An 18885-nucleotide genomic window follows, 5' to 3' on the forward strand; every position below is an offset into this window, starting at 1 on the left:
GGGTGGGGTGAGGGGGAAGGAGAGGGCCAGGGTGGGGTTAAGGGAAGGAGAGGGCCAGGGTATGGTGAGGGGGAAGGAGAGGGCCAGGGTGGGGTGAGGGGGAAGGAGAGGGCCAGGGTGGGGTGAGGGGGAAGGAGAGGGCCAGGGTGGGGTTAAGGGAAGGAGAGGGCCAGGGTGGGGTGAGGTGGAAGGAGAGGGCCAGGGTGGGGTGAGGTGAGGGGGAAGGAGAGGGCCAGGGTGGGGTGAGGGGGAAGGAGAGGGCCAGGGTGGGGTGAGGGGGAAGGAGAAGGCCAGGGTGGGGTGAAGGGATGAGGGGGCCAGGGTGAGGTGAAGGGAAGGAGAGGGCCAGGGTGGGGTGAGGGGGAAGGAGAGGGCCAGGGTGGGGTGAGGGGGAAGGAGAGGGCCAGGGTGGGGTTAAGGGAAGGAGAGGGCCAGGGTATGGTGAGGGGGAAGGAGAGGGCCAGGGTGGGGTGAGGTGAGGGGGAAGGAGAGGGCCAGGGTGGGGTGAGGGGGAAGGAGAGGGCCAGGGTGGGGTGAGGGGGAAGGAGAAGGCCAGGGTGGGGTGAAGGGATGAGGGGGCCAGGGTGAGGTGAAGGGAAGGAGAGGGCCAGGGTGGGGTGAGGGGGAAGGAGAGGGCCAGGGTGGGGTGAGGGGGAAGGAGAGGGCCAGGGTGGGGTTAAGGGAAGGAGAGGGCAAGGGTGGGGTGAGGGGGAAGGAGAGGGCCAGGGTGGGGTGAGGGGGAAGGAGAGGGCCAGGGTGGGGTGAGGGGGAAGGAGAGGGCCAGGGTGGGGTTAAGGGAAGGAGAGGGCCAGGGTGGGGTGAGGTGGAAGGAGAGGGCCAGGGTGGGGTGAGGTGAGGGGGAAGGAGAGGGCCAGGGTGGGGTGAGGGGGAAGGAGAGGGCCAGGGTGGGGTGAGGGGGAAGGAGAAGGCCAGGGTGGGGTGAAGGGATGAGGGGGCCAGGGTGAGGTGAAGGGAAGGAGAGGGCCAGGGTGGGGTGAGGGGGAAGGAGAGGGCCAGGGTGGGGTGAGGGGGAAGGAGAGGGCCAGGGTGGGGTGAGGGGGAAGGAGAGGGCCAGGGTGGGGTGAGGGGGAAGGAGATGGCCAGGGTGGGGTTAAGGGAAGGAGAGGGCCAGGGTATGGTGAGGGGGAAGGATAGGGCCAGGGTATGGTGAGGGGGAAGGAGAGGGCCAGGGTGGGGTGAGGGGGAAGGAGAGGGCCAGGGTGGGGTGAGGGGGAAGGAGAGGGCCAGGGTGGGGTGAGGGGGAAGGAGAGGGCCAGGGTGGGGTTAAGGGAAGGAGAGGGCCAGGGGGAAAGGAAGGAGAGATCCAGGCCGTCTTGTTGGAATGGGATCAGTTCTATCTAATTAACTGCTACAGAAATATTTATCCAGGCTGCAGCTTGTCCAGCTATCATGATGTGTTTATGTGCTGGCTGTGTGTACGGTCGCCAGGGAACGGGGGGTTGGGACGGGCAAAGGTGGGGGTACAGGGGGTCTAGTTTCAGGGTGTTATTTGTGAGGAGCACAGGATTGGGGCTCCTCGCCTATCCCCAGCCCCCAGTAGCGCCAGGATAAAGTTCAGATGGATACCCCCCCACTCCCCTCCAGTGGTGGAAATTACCCAATTGTCATACTTGAGTTTAGAAAATAGAAAATGACTCAAGAAAAAGTGAAAGTCACCCAATACAATACTACTTAAGTAAAAGTAAGGTTTTAAATATACTTAAGTATCAAAAGTAAATGTAATTGCAATAATATACTTAAGTATCAAAAATCTAATTAAAAGTATACCTCATTTCAAACTCCTTATATTAAGCAAACCAGACGACACCATTTACTTTCTTCCCATCTATAGATAACCAGGGGAACACTCCAACACTCAGACATCATTTACAAACAAAGCCTTTGTGTTTCGTGAGTCCGCCAGATCAGAGGCAGTAGGGATGATCAGTGATGATCAAAATGCACTTTTGGGTGTCTGGGAAAATGTATGGAGTAAAAAGTACATAATTTTCTTTAGGAATGTAGCGAAGTAAAAGTTGTCAAAAATATAAATAGTAAAGTACAGACCCCCCAAAAAATTTACACCACAACTCCCCTCTATCCCGACCCCCGTCCGCTTCACCCTTTCTACTTACCCCCTCACCCTCTCTACCCCCCCCTACCCCCACTCCTTCTACCCCCCCCCCTACCCCCACCCACCCCCACCTCTCTACTCGCCCCTACTCCCACCTCTCTACTCGCCCCTACTCCCACCTCTCTACTCGCCCCTACCCCCACCTCTCTACTCGCCCCTACCCCCACCTCTCTACTCGCCCCTACCCCCACCTCTCTACTCGCCCCTACCCCCACCTCTCTACTCGCCCCTACCCCCACCTCTCTACTCGCCCCTACCCCCACCTCTCTACTCGCCCCTACCCCACCTCTCTACTCACCCCTACCCCACCTCTCTACTCAACCCCTACCCCCATCTCTCTACTCACCCCTACCCCCATCTCCCCCCTACCCCCACCTCCCCCCACCTCTCTACTCACCCCTACCTACACCTCTCTAGTCCCTCCCTCCCTACTCCCCCCCACCTCCCTACTCGCCCCTACCCCCACCTGTCTAGTCCCCCCCACCTCCCTACTCGCCCCTACCCCCACCTCTCTACTCACCCCTACCCCCACCTCTCTAGTCCCCCCTCCCTACTCCCCCCCACCTCCCTACTCGCCCCTACCCCCACCTCTCTACTCACCCCTACCCCCACCTCTCTAGTCCCCCCCTCCCACCTCTCTACTCACCCCTACCCACACCTCTCTACTCACTCCTACCCACACCTCTCTAGTCCCCCCTCCCACCTCCCTACTCACCCCTACCCCCACCTCTCTACTCACCCCTACCCACACCTCTGTACTTCTCCCTTCCCACACCTCTCTACTCACTCCTACCCACACCTCTCTAGTCCCCCCTCCCACCTCCCTACTCACCCCTACCCCCAGCTCTCTACTCACCCCTACCCCCAGCTCTCTACTCACCCCTACCCCCACCTCTCTAGTCCCCCCTACTCCCACCTCTCTAGTCCCCCCCCCCCTCCACTCCCCCTTAATTTCTCTGCCCCTGTAAGATAAACGGACAGCTGGCCTCTAGGCACTCTGGGACCACAGCATGACAGCCAACACAGGTGCACAGAATTGCGCGTGTGTGTGTGTCTCAGTGTGTGGGTGGGTATGTGACTGCGCGTGTGTGTCTCAGTGTGTGGGTGGGTGTGGATGTGACTGTGCGTGTGTGTCTCGGTCTGTGTGATTGACTGTGTGTATGTGTGTGAGTGTGTGTGCGTGCGTGCGTGCATGCATGTCTTGGTCTTTTTGTGTGTGTGTGTTGGATGGCGAGCCTGGACTGGACACCTGTCTGTGGGTTGTTTTTCTAGAGCAAAACATCTTTCCCTATTTAGTGTCACCACTTTCCTTTCCCCTGAACCAGGATTCCCCAACTGGCACCCATGGTTGACTTTATTTGGCTCCCCAAGTTTTCAGAGCAAAAATAAATACATTTTAAAAAAAGCTGTAATTTGTATTTTAGTTTCATTGCTGTACATAAAAGATTGTAAACATAACAGGAAATCTATTCCCCTGTAATCTCACACATAATAGAGAGACATGTCTATAAATGTGAGCAAGGTTTGAAATGATTATGTTTTAGTCTAACATACCTGTTTGGGCTTCTGAAGGACAATTTGCAGTCTAGAAATGATTTGTAATTATGCCCCCCCCACATTTCCACTCAAGAGAAAAAAAATTGGCCCGCACCTGAATCTAGTTTATGATCTCTGCCCTATACGGACTGGCCTAGTTATACTCTGATAAAAAAAACAACTACATTACTTAATTCTGCGCTGTGGGCCATACACAACCGAATATCCAAGATGGCGTAGCAGTCGGATGTCTTTGTCTTGTCTTATGTATATATATATATGCTTTTATATATTTTTCTTCTGATTCTTTTTAATATTTTTCTTAAACCGCAACTTCAAAATACTCTCCGGCAACCCGCCCCACCCAATGTGGTGTGGATCTCTTTTTTTCTAAAGTATTTCTACTTAAATTGGAGCTGGAATCCCTCAACTGAAGCTAGCTAGCTGCTAGCGGTCATTAGCTAACCTTTAGCTCGGAAAGCTCTCACCAGTTCGCACAACACGTTTCAAACCAGAGCACACCGGACCTGTTTTTCTCTCCATATCCCCGGATTCCTATCGCAGCTAGCTAACCGCAACTCGGGTTGACTACTCCTAGCTAACGTTTCCATCCCGGAGCAAGCACCAATTAGCCTGGAGTTAGCCCATGCTAGGCCAATCTCCAAGCGAGGGCTCTTCGGCTTTCCAGGTGGAAAGCATGGCCAGCCGTAGAAAAATGCTTGTTGAAACTCTCAATTATAGTGGATTTATTGGTGGTGACAGAGTTTCCTATCCTCAATGCAGTGGGCAGCTGGGAGGAGGTGTACTTATTCTCCATGGACTTTACAGTGTCCCAGACCTTTTTTGAGTTTGTGTTGCAGGAAGCAAATTTCTGCTTGAAAAAGCCTTGGCTTTTTTAACTGCCTGTGTATATTGGTTTCTAGCTTCCTTGAAAAGTTGCATATCACGGAGGCTGTTCAATGCTAATGCAGAACGCCCTATGATGTTTTTGTGTTGGTTAAAGGCAGTCAGGTCTGGAGTGAACCAAAGGCTATATCTGTTCCTGGTTCTAAATTTCTTGAATGGAGCATGCTTATTTAAGATGATGAGGAAGGCATTTAAAAAAATAAATAACCAGGCATCCTCTACTGACGGGATGAGGTCAATATCCTTCCAGGATACTCGGGCCAGGTCGATTAGAAAGGCCAGCTCGCTGAAGTGTTTCAGGGAGCGTTTGATAGTGATGAGTGGAGGTCGTTTGACTGCTGACCCATTACGGATGCAGGCAATGAGGAAGTGATCGCTGAGATCTTGGTTGAAAACAGCAGAGGTGTATTTAGAGGGCAAGTTGGTTAGGATGATATCTATGAGGGTGCCCGTGTTTAAGGCTTTGGGGTGGTACCTGGTAGGTTCATTGATAATTTGTGTGAGATTGAGGGCATCAAGTTTAGACTGTAGGATGGCTGGGGATAGATGGGGGGGCAATCCGTTCACATATGGTGTCCAGAGCACAGCTGGGGGCAGAGGGTGGTCTGTAGCAGGCGGCAACGGTAAGAGACTTGTTTTTAGAGAGGTGGATTTTTACAGTAGAATTTCAAATTGTTTGGGTACAGGCCTGGCTAGTAGGACAGAACTCTGCAGGCTATCTCTGCAGTAGATTGCAACACCGCCTCCTTTGGCCGTTCTATCTTGTCTGAAAATGTTGTAGTTAGGGATGAAGATTTCAGAATTTTTGGTGGTCTTCCTAAGCCAGGATTCAGACACGGCTAGAACATTAGGAACCAAATCAAACTGTTTTGAAACGAGCAGGTGTCCTACTTTTAACTGCTGACCTATTTGAGATGGATCCAGTTCAGGTGTGTTTGTCTCAGGCCTTTCACAAGAGTAATGAGTGTGTGTGACTGACTGTGAACATATGGGCATGTGTAACCGTCTGTGTGCACATGTGTGTGTGTGTGAGTGTGTGGTCTAGTTAGTTAGGGGGGTTGTGTACCCTTGCCTTTTAAGGTGTTACATGCTAAGGTGTGAACCATATTGGGACATCTGAAACCCTGGACAGGGATAGCCATTTTGGTCATGATAGCACCACAGTACCCCTTCTCAACACGTAACCCTTACCCCAGAATCAGGTCACGTGTCTGAGTGGCTCTCGGTGTGTATACTGCCAGTGTGTATAGCGTGTGTATATTTCTATCTCAATACTGACAGTGGGAGCACAGAGACAGGAGATGTGCCAATAGTGTGAACATGACTCTAAGCTGTATCTCTATAAAGCCCCTCTTCTACCAGCCATAACTCTATACAGTCCCTCTTCTACCAGCCATAACTCCATACAGCCCCTCTTCTACCAGCCATAACTCTACTCTATACAGCTCTTCTTCTACCAGCCATATCTCTACTCTATACAGCTCGTCTTCTACCAGCCATAACTCTATACAGCACCTCTTCTACCAGCCATAACTCTATACAGCTCTTCTTCTACCAGCCATAACTCTATACAGCTCTTCTTCTACCAGCCATAACTCTATACAGCTCTTCTTCTACCAGCCATAACTCTATACAGCCCCTCTTCTACCAGCCATAACTCTATACAGCTCTTCTTCTACCAGCCATAACTCTATACAGCCCCTCTTCAACCAGCCATAACTCTACTCTATACTGCTCTTCTTCTACCAGCCATAACTCTATACAGCCCCTATTCTACCAGCCATAACTCTATACATCCCCTTTTCTACCAGACATAACTCTATACAGCACCTCTTCTACCAGCCATAACTCTATACAGCTCTTCTTCTACCAGCCATAACTCTATACAGCTCTTCTTCTACCAGCCATAACTCTATACAGCACCTCTTCTACCAGCCATAACTCTATACAGCTCTTCTTCTACCAGCCATAACTCTATACAGCCCCTCTTCAACCAGCCATAACTCTACTCTATACTGCTCTTCTTCTACCAGCCATAACTCTATACAGCCCCTATTCTACCAGCCATAACTCTATACATCCCCTTTTCTACCAGCCATAACTCTATACAGCACCTCTTCTACCAGCCATAACTCTATACAGCTCTTCTTCTACCAGCCATAACTCTATACAGCACCTCTTCTACCAGCCATAACTCTATACAGCTCTTCTTCTACCAGCCATATCTCTACTCTATACAGCTCTTCTTCTACCAGCCATAACTCTATACATCCCCTATTCTACCAGCCATAACTCTATACAGCTCTTCTTCTACCAGCCATAACTCTATACAGCCCCTCTTCTACCAGCCATAACTCTATACAGCTCTTCTTCTACCAGCCATAACTCTATACAGCTCTTCTTCTACCAGCCATAACTCTATACAGCCCCTCTTCTACCAGCCATAACTCTATACAGCTCTTCTTCTACCAGCCATAACTCTATACATCCCCTATTCAACCAGCCATTACTCTATACAGCTCTTCTACCAGCCATATCTATATACAGCCCATGTTCTACCAGCCGTAACTCTATACAGCCCCTCTTCTACAAGCCATAACTCTATACAGCCCCTCTTCTACAAGCCATAACTCTATACAGCCCTCTTCTACCAGCCATAACTCTATACAGCCCTCTTCTACCAGCCATAACTCTATACAGCACCTCTCCTACCAGCCATAACTCTATACATCCCCTTTTCTACCAGCCATAACTCTATACAGCTCTTCTGCTACCAGCCACAACTCTATACATCCCTTCTTCTACCAGCCATAACTCTATACAGCCCCTCTTCTACAAGCCATAACTCTGTACAGCCCTCTTCTACCAGCCATAACTCTATACAGCACCTCTCCTACCAGCCATAACTCTATACAGCTCCTCTTCTACCAGCCATAACTCTATACAGCCCTCTTCTACCAGCCATAACTCTACCTCTTCTACCAGACATAACTCTATACAGCTCTTCTTCTACCAGCCATAACGCTATACAGCACCTCTTCTACCAGCCAAAACTCTATACAGTACCTTTCCTACCAGCCATAACTCTATACAGCTCTTCTTCTACCAGCCATAACTCTATACAGCTCTTCTTCTACCAGCCATAACTCTATACAGCCCCTCTTCTACCAGCCATAACTCTATACAGCTCTTCTTCTACCAGCCATAACTCTATACAGCCCCTCTTCTACCAGCCATAACTCTATACAGTCCCTCTTCTACCAGCCATAACTCTATACAGCTCTTCTTCTACCAGCCATAACTCTGGGTGCAAAACTAACAGCTATATCTCTATATATCCCCTCTTCTACCAGCCATAACTCTATACAGCACCTCTTCTACCAGCCATAACTCTAGGTGCAAAACTAACAGCCGGTCCTAATTCAATTCCCGTTCTGTAATCTTCCTGGTTATGTAACTGACGGGGCCAAATGTTAACTGTCTAACTACAGTAGTACACTCCAACCCAGCTGGTGTGAGGGAGACATTGACGTTTCACATATTCTCACCTTCTCAAGGATTATTGTGTGTGTGTGTGTGTGTGTGTAGTGTGTCCAGTTTCACCTTCTCCTTGGCCACCTTGTGCGAGAATGGACAGGTCCCATCCGTCTGCTTACATGTACCCCTCACGAACCTGCAATGGGAAGAGTCTTCAGGTCATAGAGCAGCCAATCAGAGAGCCAACACAGCTGTACATGGTTGTTTTTAGGTGTGTGTTACCTGGTACAGAGCAGCCAATCACAGAGCCAACACAGCTGTACATGGTTGTTTCTAGGTGTGTTTTACCTGGTACAGACGGCAACCTTATCAGGATCATGGATATAGGGGCAGGTGTTGCCACGGTTACACTTTCCAAAGCGGTTGAAGTACATGCAGTACTGTTTCTGGGTCTTCTTCTGACGAGCATGTCTGATGATGGCTAGACTCCTCTGAACCGCACGACTGGGGGACAGAACACACACAATCAACGGTCATGTTACAAACAGATCAGAGCGGTAGATCTCGGCTTGCATTTTGACTCAGAAAATTGATCTTGACTCAGAGAAGTGATCTTGACTCAGAAAAGTGATCTTGACTCAGAAAAGTGATCTTGACTCAGAAAAGGTTGGTGACCACTGGTATACACCATCCAACCAAATGCTTACTTGCAGGTTCATTCTCCACAAGCCAACAACAATAAGAAATGATAAAATATAAGAATATGAACATAAAATAAATGGCTCAGTAGAATATAATAAACATGTTAGCATCAGTATAATACATGAAGGCACAATTCATAGTCCAGGATTTACACTTGTTCTGGGGAAGGGGGGATTGGAGGGAGCAAGTGGTTTTTCTATTGTGCAATATTTAGCAATCATAGTACGAGTCTTGTAGCAGCAGTGTGTGCTAAAGTGCCTACCTGGCCACAAAACGTGTGCTGGATGGCCGGAAGAAAGTACTCGAGGTGGGGGAAATCTCCTGTGGATTAGACCATCTCACTGTTCGGGAAAATAGACAATGGAATCAGAGAAAAGACAGCCTTTATAAAGACCAAAACATAACCAACTCAAATTGGGTCAAATGGAGTTATTAATACACCATTGTGACTGACACATTTTGTGTGTGTCCCTGTCCATGCATGTGTGTGTGTACTCAGCACTGGGGCTGCACACTGTGTGCCCACGCAGGCAGATAGATAGCCGTCAGGTCATTGCAGCCTATCTAGCTCGTCTGTGTGGTGAGATGGGGCCAGCACCAGCCGAAGCCTGGCAGCCGAAGCCAAACGTGACATCCAGTACAGTCTGAGAACATGGGACAGATGGGGTACAGGAGGGGAGTGAATGAGAGAGGGGGAAAGCTACGGAGGCCTGGTACCTATCCAAGCCTCTAGTTTTGGAAGGAGGGAGGGCGGGAACAAGATATGGTGTAAGAGAGATGGGGTAAGGTAAGGAGGCTTGACACTTATCCAAGTCTCTAATTTTGGAACATTTCAGGTGTAAGAGATATCCTCCTCATCAGTATGTGATATTGGCACTCTGACGGGAGGCAGTCATAGTGCCAAGAAGATCAGTGCCAAGAAGATCAGGACCAGAAGATCAGGACCAGAAGATCAGGACCAGAAGATCAGGACCAGAAGAGGAGTGTAATCTCAGCTAACTGGACTGGTGAGATCTCAAAACGTGGTGGTGGACACTGAAGGCGTGTTCAGACCATGCTGGAATGTCTGTGTGTATGTGTGTTTATCAAGAGGCGAGTCACAAGCTGTGGGAACAGAACGGAACTCCAATTCCAGCCACAGGTTTTGACAGAGAGAGACAGAGACAGCCAGCCAGCGAGTGCAAGCGAGAAGGAGGGAGCGAGCAGCTCAGGTCTGGGTTTAATCTGTGTCGTTTCCCCCCCAGCAGCCCCTCCCTCCTGTCCCAGTGACAGATTACAGCTTTATTATTTCAGATGGCTAACACAGAACACATCTCATACACTACATAACCAAAAGTATGTGGACACCTGCTTGTCGAACATCTCATTCCAAAATCATGGGTATTAATATGGAGTTGGTCCCACCTTTGCTGCTATAAAAGTCTCCACTCTTCTGGGAAGGCTTTCCACTAGATGTTGGAACATTGGACTAGCTTCCAATCCGCCACAAGAGCTAGGCCTGGCTCGCAGTCGGCGTTCCAAATAATCACAAAGCTATTCGATTAGGTTAAGGTCAGGGGCTCTGTGCAGGCCAATCAAGTTCTTCCACTCCGATTTCGACAAACCATTTCTGTATGGACGTCACTTGTGCACAGGGGATTTTTTTGTCCCAGAAACTGTTGCCACAAAGTTGGAAGCACAGAATCGTCTAGAACGTCATTGTATGGAGTAGCGTTAAGATTTCCCTTCACTGGAACTAAGAGGCCTAGCCCAAATCATGAATAACAGCCCAGACCATTATTCCTCCTCCACCAAACTTTACAGTAGGCACTATGCATTGGGGCAGGTAGCATTCTCCTGTTATCCACCAAACCCAGATTCATCCGTTGGACTCCAGATGGTGAAGTGGGATTCATCACCATAGAGAACGTGTTTCCACTGCTGCAGACACAATTGGCGGTGAGCTTTACACCCCTCCAGCCGACGCTTGGCATTGTGCATGGTGATCTTATGCTTGTGTGCGGCTGCTGGGCCATGGAAACCCATTTCATGAAGCTCCTGAAAAATAGTTATTGTGCTGACGTTGCTTCCATAGGCAGTTTGGAACTCGTTAGTGAGTGTTGCAACCGAGGACAGACGATTTTTAACCGCTACACGCTTCTGCACTCATACTAGGCGTAGTGCCACCAGATGACACTACGCTAGGTGCCACCAGGCCTAGCCTAGCGTAGGCCCACCAGGCCTAGCCTAGCATAGTGTCACCGGGACTAGCCTAGCGTAGTGTCACCGGGCCTAGCCTAGCGTCACCGGGCCTAGCCTAGCGTCACCGGGCCTAGCCAAGGGTAGTGTCACCGGGCCTAGCCTAGCATAGTGTCACCGGGACTAGTTTAGCGTAGTGTCACCGGGACTAGCCTAGCGTAGTGTCACCGGGACTAGCGTAGTGTCACCGGGCCTAGCCTAGCGTAGTGTCACCGGGACTAGCCTAGCGTAGTGTCACCGGGACTAGCCTAGCGTAGTGTCACCGGGACTAGCCTAGCGTCACCGGGCCTAGCCTAGCATAGTGTCACCGGGACTAGTTTAGCGTAGTGTCACCGAGACTAGCCTAGCGTAGTGTCACCGGGACTAGCCTAGCGTCACCGGGCCTAGCCTAACGTAGTGTCACCGGGCCTAGCCTAGCATAGGGCCACCGGGCCTAGCCTAGCGTCACCGGGCCTAGCCTAACGTAGTGTCACCGGGCCTAGCCTAGCATAGTGTCACCGGGACTAGCCTAGCGTAGTGTCACCGGGCCTAGCCTAGCGTCACCGGGCCTAGCCTAGCGTCACCGGGCCTAGCCAAGCGTAGTGTCACCGGGCCTAGCCTAGCATAGTGTCACCGGGACTAGTTTAGCGTAGTGTCACCGGGACTAGCCTAGCGTAGTGTCACCGGGACTAGCGTAGTGTCACCGGGCCTAGCCTAGCGTAGTGTCACCGGGACTAGCCTAGCGTAGTGTCACCGGGACTAGCCTAGCGTAGTGTCACCGGGACTAGCCTAGCGTCACCGGGCCTAGCCTAGCATAGTGTCACCGGGACTAGTTTAGCGTAGTGTCACCGAGACTAGCCTAGCGTAGTGTCACCGGGACTAGCGTAGTGTCACCGGGCCTAGCCTAGCGTCACCGGGACTAGCCTAGCGTAGTGTCACCGGGCCTAGCCTAGCGTAGTGTCACCGGGCCTAGCCTAGCATAGTGTCACCGGGACTAGCGTAGTGTCACCGGGCCTAGCCTAGCGTCACCGGGCCTAGCCTAGCGTCACCGGGCCTAGCCTAGCGTAGTGTCACCGGGCCTAGCCTAGCATAGTGTCACCGGGACTAGCCTAGCGTAGTGTCACCGGGCCTAGCCTAGCGTCACCGGGCCTAGCCTAGCGTCACCGGGCCTAGCCTAGCGTAGTGTCACCGGGCCTAGCCTAGCATAGTGTCACCGGGACTAGTTTAGCGTAGTGTCACCGGGACTAGCCTAGCGTAGTGTCACCGGGCCTAGCGTAGTGTCACCGGGCCTAGCCTAGCGTAGTGTCACCGGGCCTAGCCTAGCGTAGTGTCACCGGGACTAGTTTAGTGTAGTGTCACCGGGACTAGCCTAGCGTAGTGTCACCGGGCCTAGCCTAGCGTCACCGGGACTAGCCTAGCGTACTGTCACCGGGCCTAGCCTAGCATAGTGTCACCGGGACTAGCCTAGCGTAGTGTCACCGGGACTAGCCTAGCGTAGTGTCACCGGGACTAGCCTAGCGTAGTGTCACCGGGCCTAGCCTAGCGTAGTGTTACCGGGCCTAGCCTAGCGTAGTGTCACCGGGACTAGTTTAGCGTAGTGTCACCGGGACTAGCCTAGCGTAGTGTCACCGGGACTAGCGTAGCGTCACCGGGCCTAGCCTAGCGTAGTGTCACCGGGACTAGCCTAGCGTCACCGGGACTAGCCTAGCGTAGTGTCACCGGGACTAGCCTAGCGTAGTGTCACCGGGCCTAGCGTAGTGTCACCGGGCCTAGTTTAGTGTAGTGTCACCGGGACTAGCCTAGCGTAGTGTCACCGGGCCTAGCCTAGCGTCACCGGGCCTAGCCTAGCGTAGTGTCACCGGGCCTAGCCTAGCGTAGTGTCACCGGGCCTAGCCTAGCGTAGTGTCACCGGGACTAGCCTAGCGTAGTGTCACCGGGACTAGCCTAGCGTAGTGTCACCGGGACTAGCCTAGCGTAGTGTCACCGGGCCTAGCCTAGCGTAGTGTCACCGGGACTAGCCTAGCGTAGTGTCACCGGGACTAGTTTAGCGTAGTGTCACCGGGACTACTCTAGCGTAGTGTCACCGGGACTAGCCTAGCGTAGTGCCACCGGGCCTAGCCTAGCGTAGTGTCACCGGGACTAGTTTAGCGTAGTGTCACCGGGACTAGCCTAGCGTAGTGCCACCAGGACTAGCCTAGCGTCGTGCCACCGGGCCTAGCCTAGCGCCACCGGGCCTAGCCTAGCGTCGTGCCACCGGGCCTAGCCTAGCGTCGTGCCACCGGGCCTAGCCTAGCGTCGTGCCACCGGGCCTAGCCTAGCGTCGTGCCACCGGGCCTAGCCTAGCGTCGTGCCACCGGGCCTAGCGTAGCGTAGTGCCACCGGGCCTAGCGTAGTGCCACCGGGCCTAGCGTAGTGCCACCGGGCCTAGTGTAGTGCCACCGGGCCTAGCGTAGTGCCACCGGGCCTAGCGTAGTGCCACCGGGCCTACAATGATTGGCACAGTGTATTTGTAAGGTGTGTATAGTACTTGTTCTGTTGATTGGCGCACTGGCTGTCATGGTGCGGGACAGCTTATTGGCTGAGACGCTGTAGAGGGTGCCACCGATCCAGCGCATGCTCCTCCCTCTACCTCTCCAGTGCTGGGCTGTGGGGTGCCTGTCCTGTCCCGGGGGACGCAGACGGCTCTGGAGTACATTCCTGGGGGTAGAGAGGGAGAGATTGGCAAAGCGTTAGTAAAGTGAAGTAGGAATACACAGAACATCTTGTTTGAAAAGTTTCACAATTCCAGGTTTTGGGATGGTACTTCTATGGGAGGAAACTGAGGTGTGAAGGAAGGATTCTAGCATAATTCCTGGGAAACACAGTACTTGGAGCATTAGGAGAACTGCTGGGGAACACAGTACATGGAGCATTAGGAGAACTGCTGGAGAACACAGTACTTGGAGCATTAGGAGAACTGCTGGGGAATAAAGTACTTGGAGCATTAGGAGAACTGCTGGGGAACACAGTACTTGGATCTTTAGGAGAACTGCTGGGGAACACAGTACTTGGATCTTTAGGAGAACTGCTGGGGAACACAGTACTTGGATCTTTAGGAGAACTGCTGGGGAACACAGTACTTGGATCTTTAGGAGAACTGCTGGGGAACAGTACTTGGATCTTTAGGAGAACTGCTGGGGAACACAGTACTTGGATCTTTAGGAGAACTGCTGGGGAGCACAGTACTTGGATCTTTAGGAGAACTGCTGGGGAACACAGTACTTGGATCTTTAGGAGAACTGCTGGGGAGCACAGTACTTGGATCTTTAGGAGAACTGCTGGGGAACACAGTACTTGGATCTTTAGGAGAACTGCTGGGGAACACAGTACTTGGATCTTTAGGAGAACTGCTGGGGAACACAGTACTTGGATCTTTAGGAGAACTGCTGGGGAACACAGTACTTGGATCTTTAGGAGAACTGCTGGGGAACACAGTACTTGGATCTTTAGGAGAACTGCTGGGGAACACAGTACTTGGAGCATTAGGAGAACTGCTGGGGAACACAGTACTTGGATCTTTAGGAGAACTGCTGGGGAACACAGTACTTGGAGCATTAGGAGAACTGCTGGGGAGCACAGTACTTGGATCTTTAGGAGAACTGCTGGGGAACACAGTACTTGGAGCATTAGGAGAACTGCTGGGGAACACAGTACTTGGATCTTTAGGAGAACTGCTGGGGAACACAGTACTTGGATCTTTAGGAGAACTGCTGGGGAACACAGTACTTGGATCTTTAGGAGAACTGCTGGGGAACACAGTACTTGGATCTTTAGGAGAACTGCTGGGGAACACAGTACTTGGATCTTTAGGAGAACTGCTGGGGAACACAGTACTTGGATCTTTAGGAGAACTGCTGGGGAGCACAGTACTTGGAGCATTAGGAGAACTGCTGGGGAGCACAGTACTTGGATCTTTAGGAGAACTGCTGGGGAACACAGTACTTGGATCTTTAGGAGAACTGCTGGGGAACACAGTACTTGGGCCAAAAGACCCATTCAGGTTAACCACAAAGGAGTTAGGAGTTGAATGATACTGCGCTGGTAATATGCTCACTGCCCCACCATACCTCCACCCCCTTTCTCTCGGCCTGTCTCTTCCACGATATCTCCCCTCGTCTACCTCCTCATCTCCCTCCTCTCTCTTCATGCCTCCCAGTCTAACCCTCCCTCCCTCTTTCCCTCCTCCTTCCCTCCCGTGTCACAGCACTCTGTTAAATTGCTGCCCTAATGGAAAGGACGGCAGTGTGGAAATGGAGAGAATTGAAAAGAGGAGGAAATCAATGAGATAATAGGTAGGAGGCCAGAGCAGGGAGGGCTGCCCAGGTCCCGAAGCAACGCATGGTGCCCAACAGACACACACACACACACACACTCCTAGTCACACGCACAGACGCACATGCACCAGTCTAAAGAATGCACACAAGTATATATTCACACAACGACATCTAAACTCTAAGGAAGTCCCCCTCTGTGCTATGTGTGTGTTTAAAACGGTGTGGGTGTGTGTGTTTAAAATGGTGTGTGCATGTGTTTAAAATGGGCTGTGCATCTGTGTGTGTGTGTGTCTCTGTGTGTGTGTGTGTGTGTGTGTGTGTGTGTGTGATGTTGGAGGCAGGGGTTATGGGGATAAATTGCACTGGCCTGTCACTTGTGTTTGGGTGGGATTGGGGCTGGTGTGCATGGCGCAGGTCATCATTTACTGCTGGACTTCAAATGGGCTGGAAATGTGTTTGGAGCCAGAGTTCCTGACTCCCATTACAGCGAACAGAGAGGGGACCCACACACACACACACTACAACTAGCTCTACACTACACACTCAGAGACAAGGACACACACACACACACAACCAAAACAATGGTCACACAATGACAGGTCCATGCAGTGGGGAGTCTGCGTGTAGCAGAGAAAAGAAAGAAGGTGCATCACAGATCCTCAGTTAGCTCCCTTTCTCCCTCTACCACACCGGGCCATAACTCACCAGCAGAGACACTCAGTTTCACAAATACAAGATCGGTGTGTGCCCTACACAGGGCAACTGGAGCCAAGGGAGTCGTAATGGTGGCTAATATAGGAGCAGTGACTGGCTCCCAGGGAGGCTTTAGCAGGGCCCCACAGCCAGGGGAGCCATCGTGGAGGTTAATGTGGATATGACATGAACACTTAACATAGACAGCAGTTAACCCTGACACATGGTGCAGGATAAGGGAGGGGTGAGGGAGCATTGGGGGAAATGTCAATGTGTGTGGAAGTGTGTGGTTGGGTGTGTATGAGTAAACGTGCGTGTGCGCGTGTGTTCATACAGTATGAGAGAATGTGTGTGTCTATAGCCTATACAAGAGTGTCTGCATGAGTGTGTTTGTGTGTATGCGTGCGTGCGTGCGTGTGTGTGTGTGTATGCATGCGTGTGTGTGTGTATGCGTGTGTGTGTGTGTTTGCATGTAATTGAGTGTAATTTGAGGTAGGCAGCTGTCTGAATGAGTTCCCCCCCTCCAGCACAACATCATTACTGATAACAGTCTCTGTGGGACCATATTAACTTCTATACACCACCCCTACTATCACCATGTAATCTCCCTATTAATGAGAAAGATGAGGAGAGAGGGGAGGAGAGAGGGAAGGAGGATGGAAGGGAGTGAGAGAGACGGAGAGAGGCCGGGAGTGAGAGAGGTCGGGAGGGAAAGAGACGGAGAGAGGCCGGGAGGGAGAGAGGCCGGGAGGGACGGACGGAGAGAGGCCGGGAGGGACGGAGAGAGGCCGGGAGGGACAGAGGCCGGGAGGGACAGAGGCCGGGAGGGAGAGAGACGGAGAGAGGCCGGGAGTGAGAGAGGCCAGGAGGGAAAGAGACGGAGAGAGGCCGGGAGGGAGAGATGACGGGAGGGAAAGAGACGGAGAGAGGCCGGGAGGGAGAGATGCCGGGAGGGAGAGAGACGGAGCGAGGCTGGGAGTGAGAGAGGACGAGAGACGTTGGGAGTGAGAGAGGGTGAGAGAGGCCGAGAGGGGCTGGGAGTGAGAGAGGACGAGAGAGGCCGAGAGGGGCTGAGAGGCCGAGAGAGGCTGGGAGGGAGAGAGGCCGTGAGGGAGAGAGGCCGCGAGGGAGAGAGGCCGGGAGGCCCGAGAGGGAGAGAGGCCGGGAGGGAGAGAAATAGAGAGGAGAAGAAGAAAGAGAGAGAAGAGAGAGGAGGAGCGGAAAGAGAGAAGAGAGGAGGAAATTGAGAGAGGAGGAGAGGAAAGAGAAGAGGGGAGGAAATTGAGAGAAAAGAGAGAGGAACTCCCTTGTGATTATATTCTGAGTGTTTGCATGCCTGTGTGTGTGTGTGTGTGTGTGTGTGTGTGTGTGTGTGTGTGTGTGTGTGTGTGTGCCACTCTCACCATGCGCGACACACAGATGAAGGAAAGAGCGATTCAGCACTACTACTGGTGTTGATGAATGATCTGACTTTTGTTTTGGTGACAGGGAAGAATTTGGGGGTCGCGCAAGTGCTCTGAATAATGCTGCTCTGTTCTGTTCTGTTGGCCTGCAGCGAAAGCATTCGTAAGCTCATATTGGAAAAACAGTTACCCTTGGAACAGACTGAACAGCACAAACAGTCATCTAGCCAATTCCTTCAGCGAGGAGAGGAAGACTACACTCTGCCTAAAGCCATGCAGTTACAATGGTCCTAAACACGCATTAAGACAATGAAATCTACACTAGTGTAAGGGACTACTGTGAGCAAAAGAACATCAAATGAAGACAAAGCAATCAGAAAGCTGGAGATGACCCCAGGTGTTGATGACAGCGTATCTGTGTAAGAAAGAGGGAAGACTAGAAGTGTGAATGAGAAGTAAAAACGTGAGAATAGAAAGTAAGAAGGGGTAGGTGAGAATGTGATGATGGATCTGATAAGTAGTGAGTAGAGGAGTACATTGCGGTATGAGAAGGGAGGAGTGTGAGTAAGTGATGGGATAAAGAAGAGGAGAGCGTAGCAGCCTTTATTGCCTTGTCTCCCTCATCCTCTACTGATCAATACAGGACCACTAAACGAGATGAGACCAGGGCACAACAGACCAGGTTGTGCGCGCGCACACCAGCGTCTCAACAGTAGTTCAAAATAAACAATCAAGCATTATTAAACGCCAAAGAAAACTGAGAAGATGATAGGGAGCTAGATGAAAAGAGTGAATGAGCATGGAGAATATGGATATGGAGACAGGGAAACATAGGAAGAGGATGAAAACTGAGAAGATGAGAAGGAGAAAAACTAACGAGACAAATGGACAGACAAACAAAAATAAATATGGGCAGCAATAGAAAGATGCAGAGGGAAAGAGAGAAAGAAAGAGAAAGTATGAGGGAGGTAACTAAGGGACAGAGTAGTAGAGAAAAGGAGGGAAGGCTAGAGCGAGGAAGGGAGGGATGGAGGGCAGTAATTTATCCTGGGGTACGCTGCATGCTTTACGGCTTTCTTAATTCAAATCCTGCTACTATTAATGGACTTAATGTTGAGATGATATCTATTTTCTGGTGGTGGGGGCTGAAATACGACAACCATTCACCCCCCCACCCAGACTCCCCCAGCACGCAATCAACCACAATGCCCATTACTGCTGACACCACATGACACGCTTGGTAGGGGATGGGTCACTTCCCTGGTCCTAGGTGGGAGACAAACAGAAGACAGAGAGAGGGGACTAAAGGGTGACCGGGGAGCTCAGATAGGTAAGAGGGAGGTGCCCACTGCCCATGTGTGGCTGGTGCTGGTCACTCTTTGCCAAGGGCATCAAGCCTCACCTTAGAAATTATAATTAACCATATTTAGTCCCACAGCGACATGATGAGTGTGAGGCTACAGCTTGGGAATCTCTAAAGGACAATCAGGACCTTCCCCTGGGG

The 18885-nt window shown here is 51.5% G+C and overlaps 1 protein-coding gene across 2 annotated transcripts in view; it reads right to left on the reverse strand.

Moving 5' to 3' along the window:
- LOC110524678 (zinc finger CCCH domain-containing protein 3) overlaps positions 1-18885 on the reverse strand; it is a 115615-nt gene that overhangs the window by 31878 nt on the left and 64852 nt on the right. Inside the window, exons 5-8 of one of the 2 annotated variants that reach the window (XM_036978563.1) lie at positions 13521-13669; positions 9018-9096; positions 8402-8557; positions 8180-8249 (exon numbers count right to left, since the gene is read on the reverse strand). In XM_036978563.1, the coding sequence (XP_036834458.1) occupies positions 8180-8249; positions 8402-8557; positions 9018-9096; positions 13521-13669 (454 nt within the window). Of the gene's footprint in view, positions 1-8179; positions 8250-8401; positions 8558-9017; positions 9097-13499; positions 13670-18885 lie in introns of both variants that reach the window. The other variant, XM_036978561.1, reaches the window with a different exon arrangement.

Source organism: Oncorhynchus mykiss, chromosome 5, assembly GCF_013265735.2.
Source record: "Oncorhynchus mykiss isolate Arlee chromosome 5, USDA_OmykA_1.1, whole genome shotgun sequence".
NCBI lineage: Eukaryota > Metazoa > Chordata > Actinopteri > Salmoniformes > Salmonidae > Oncorhynchus > Oncorhynchus mykiss.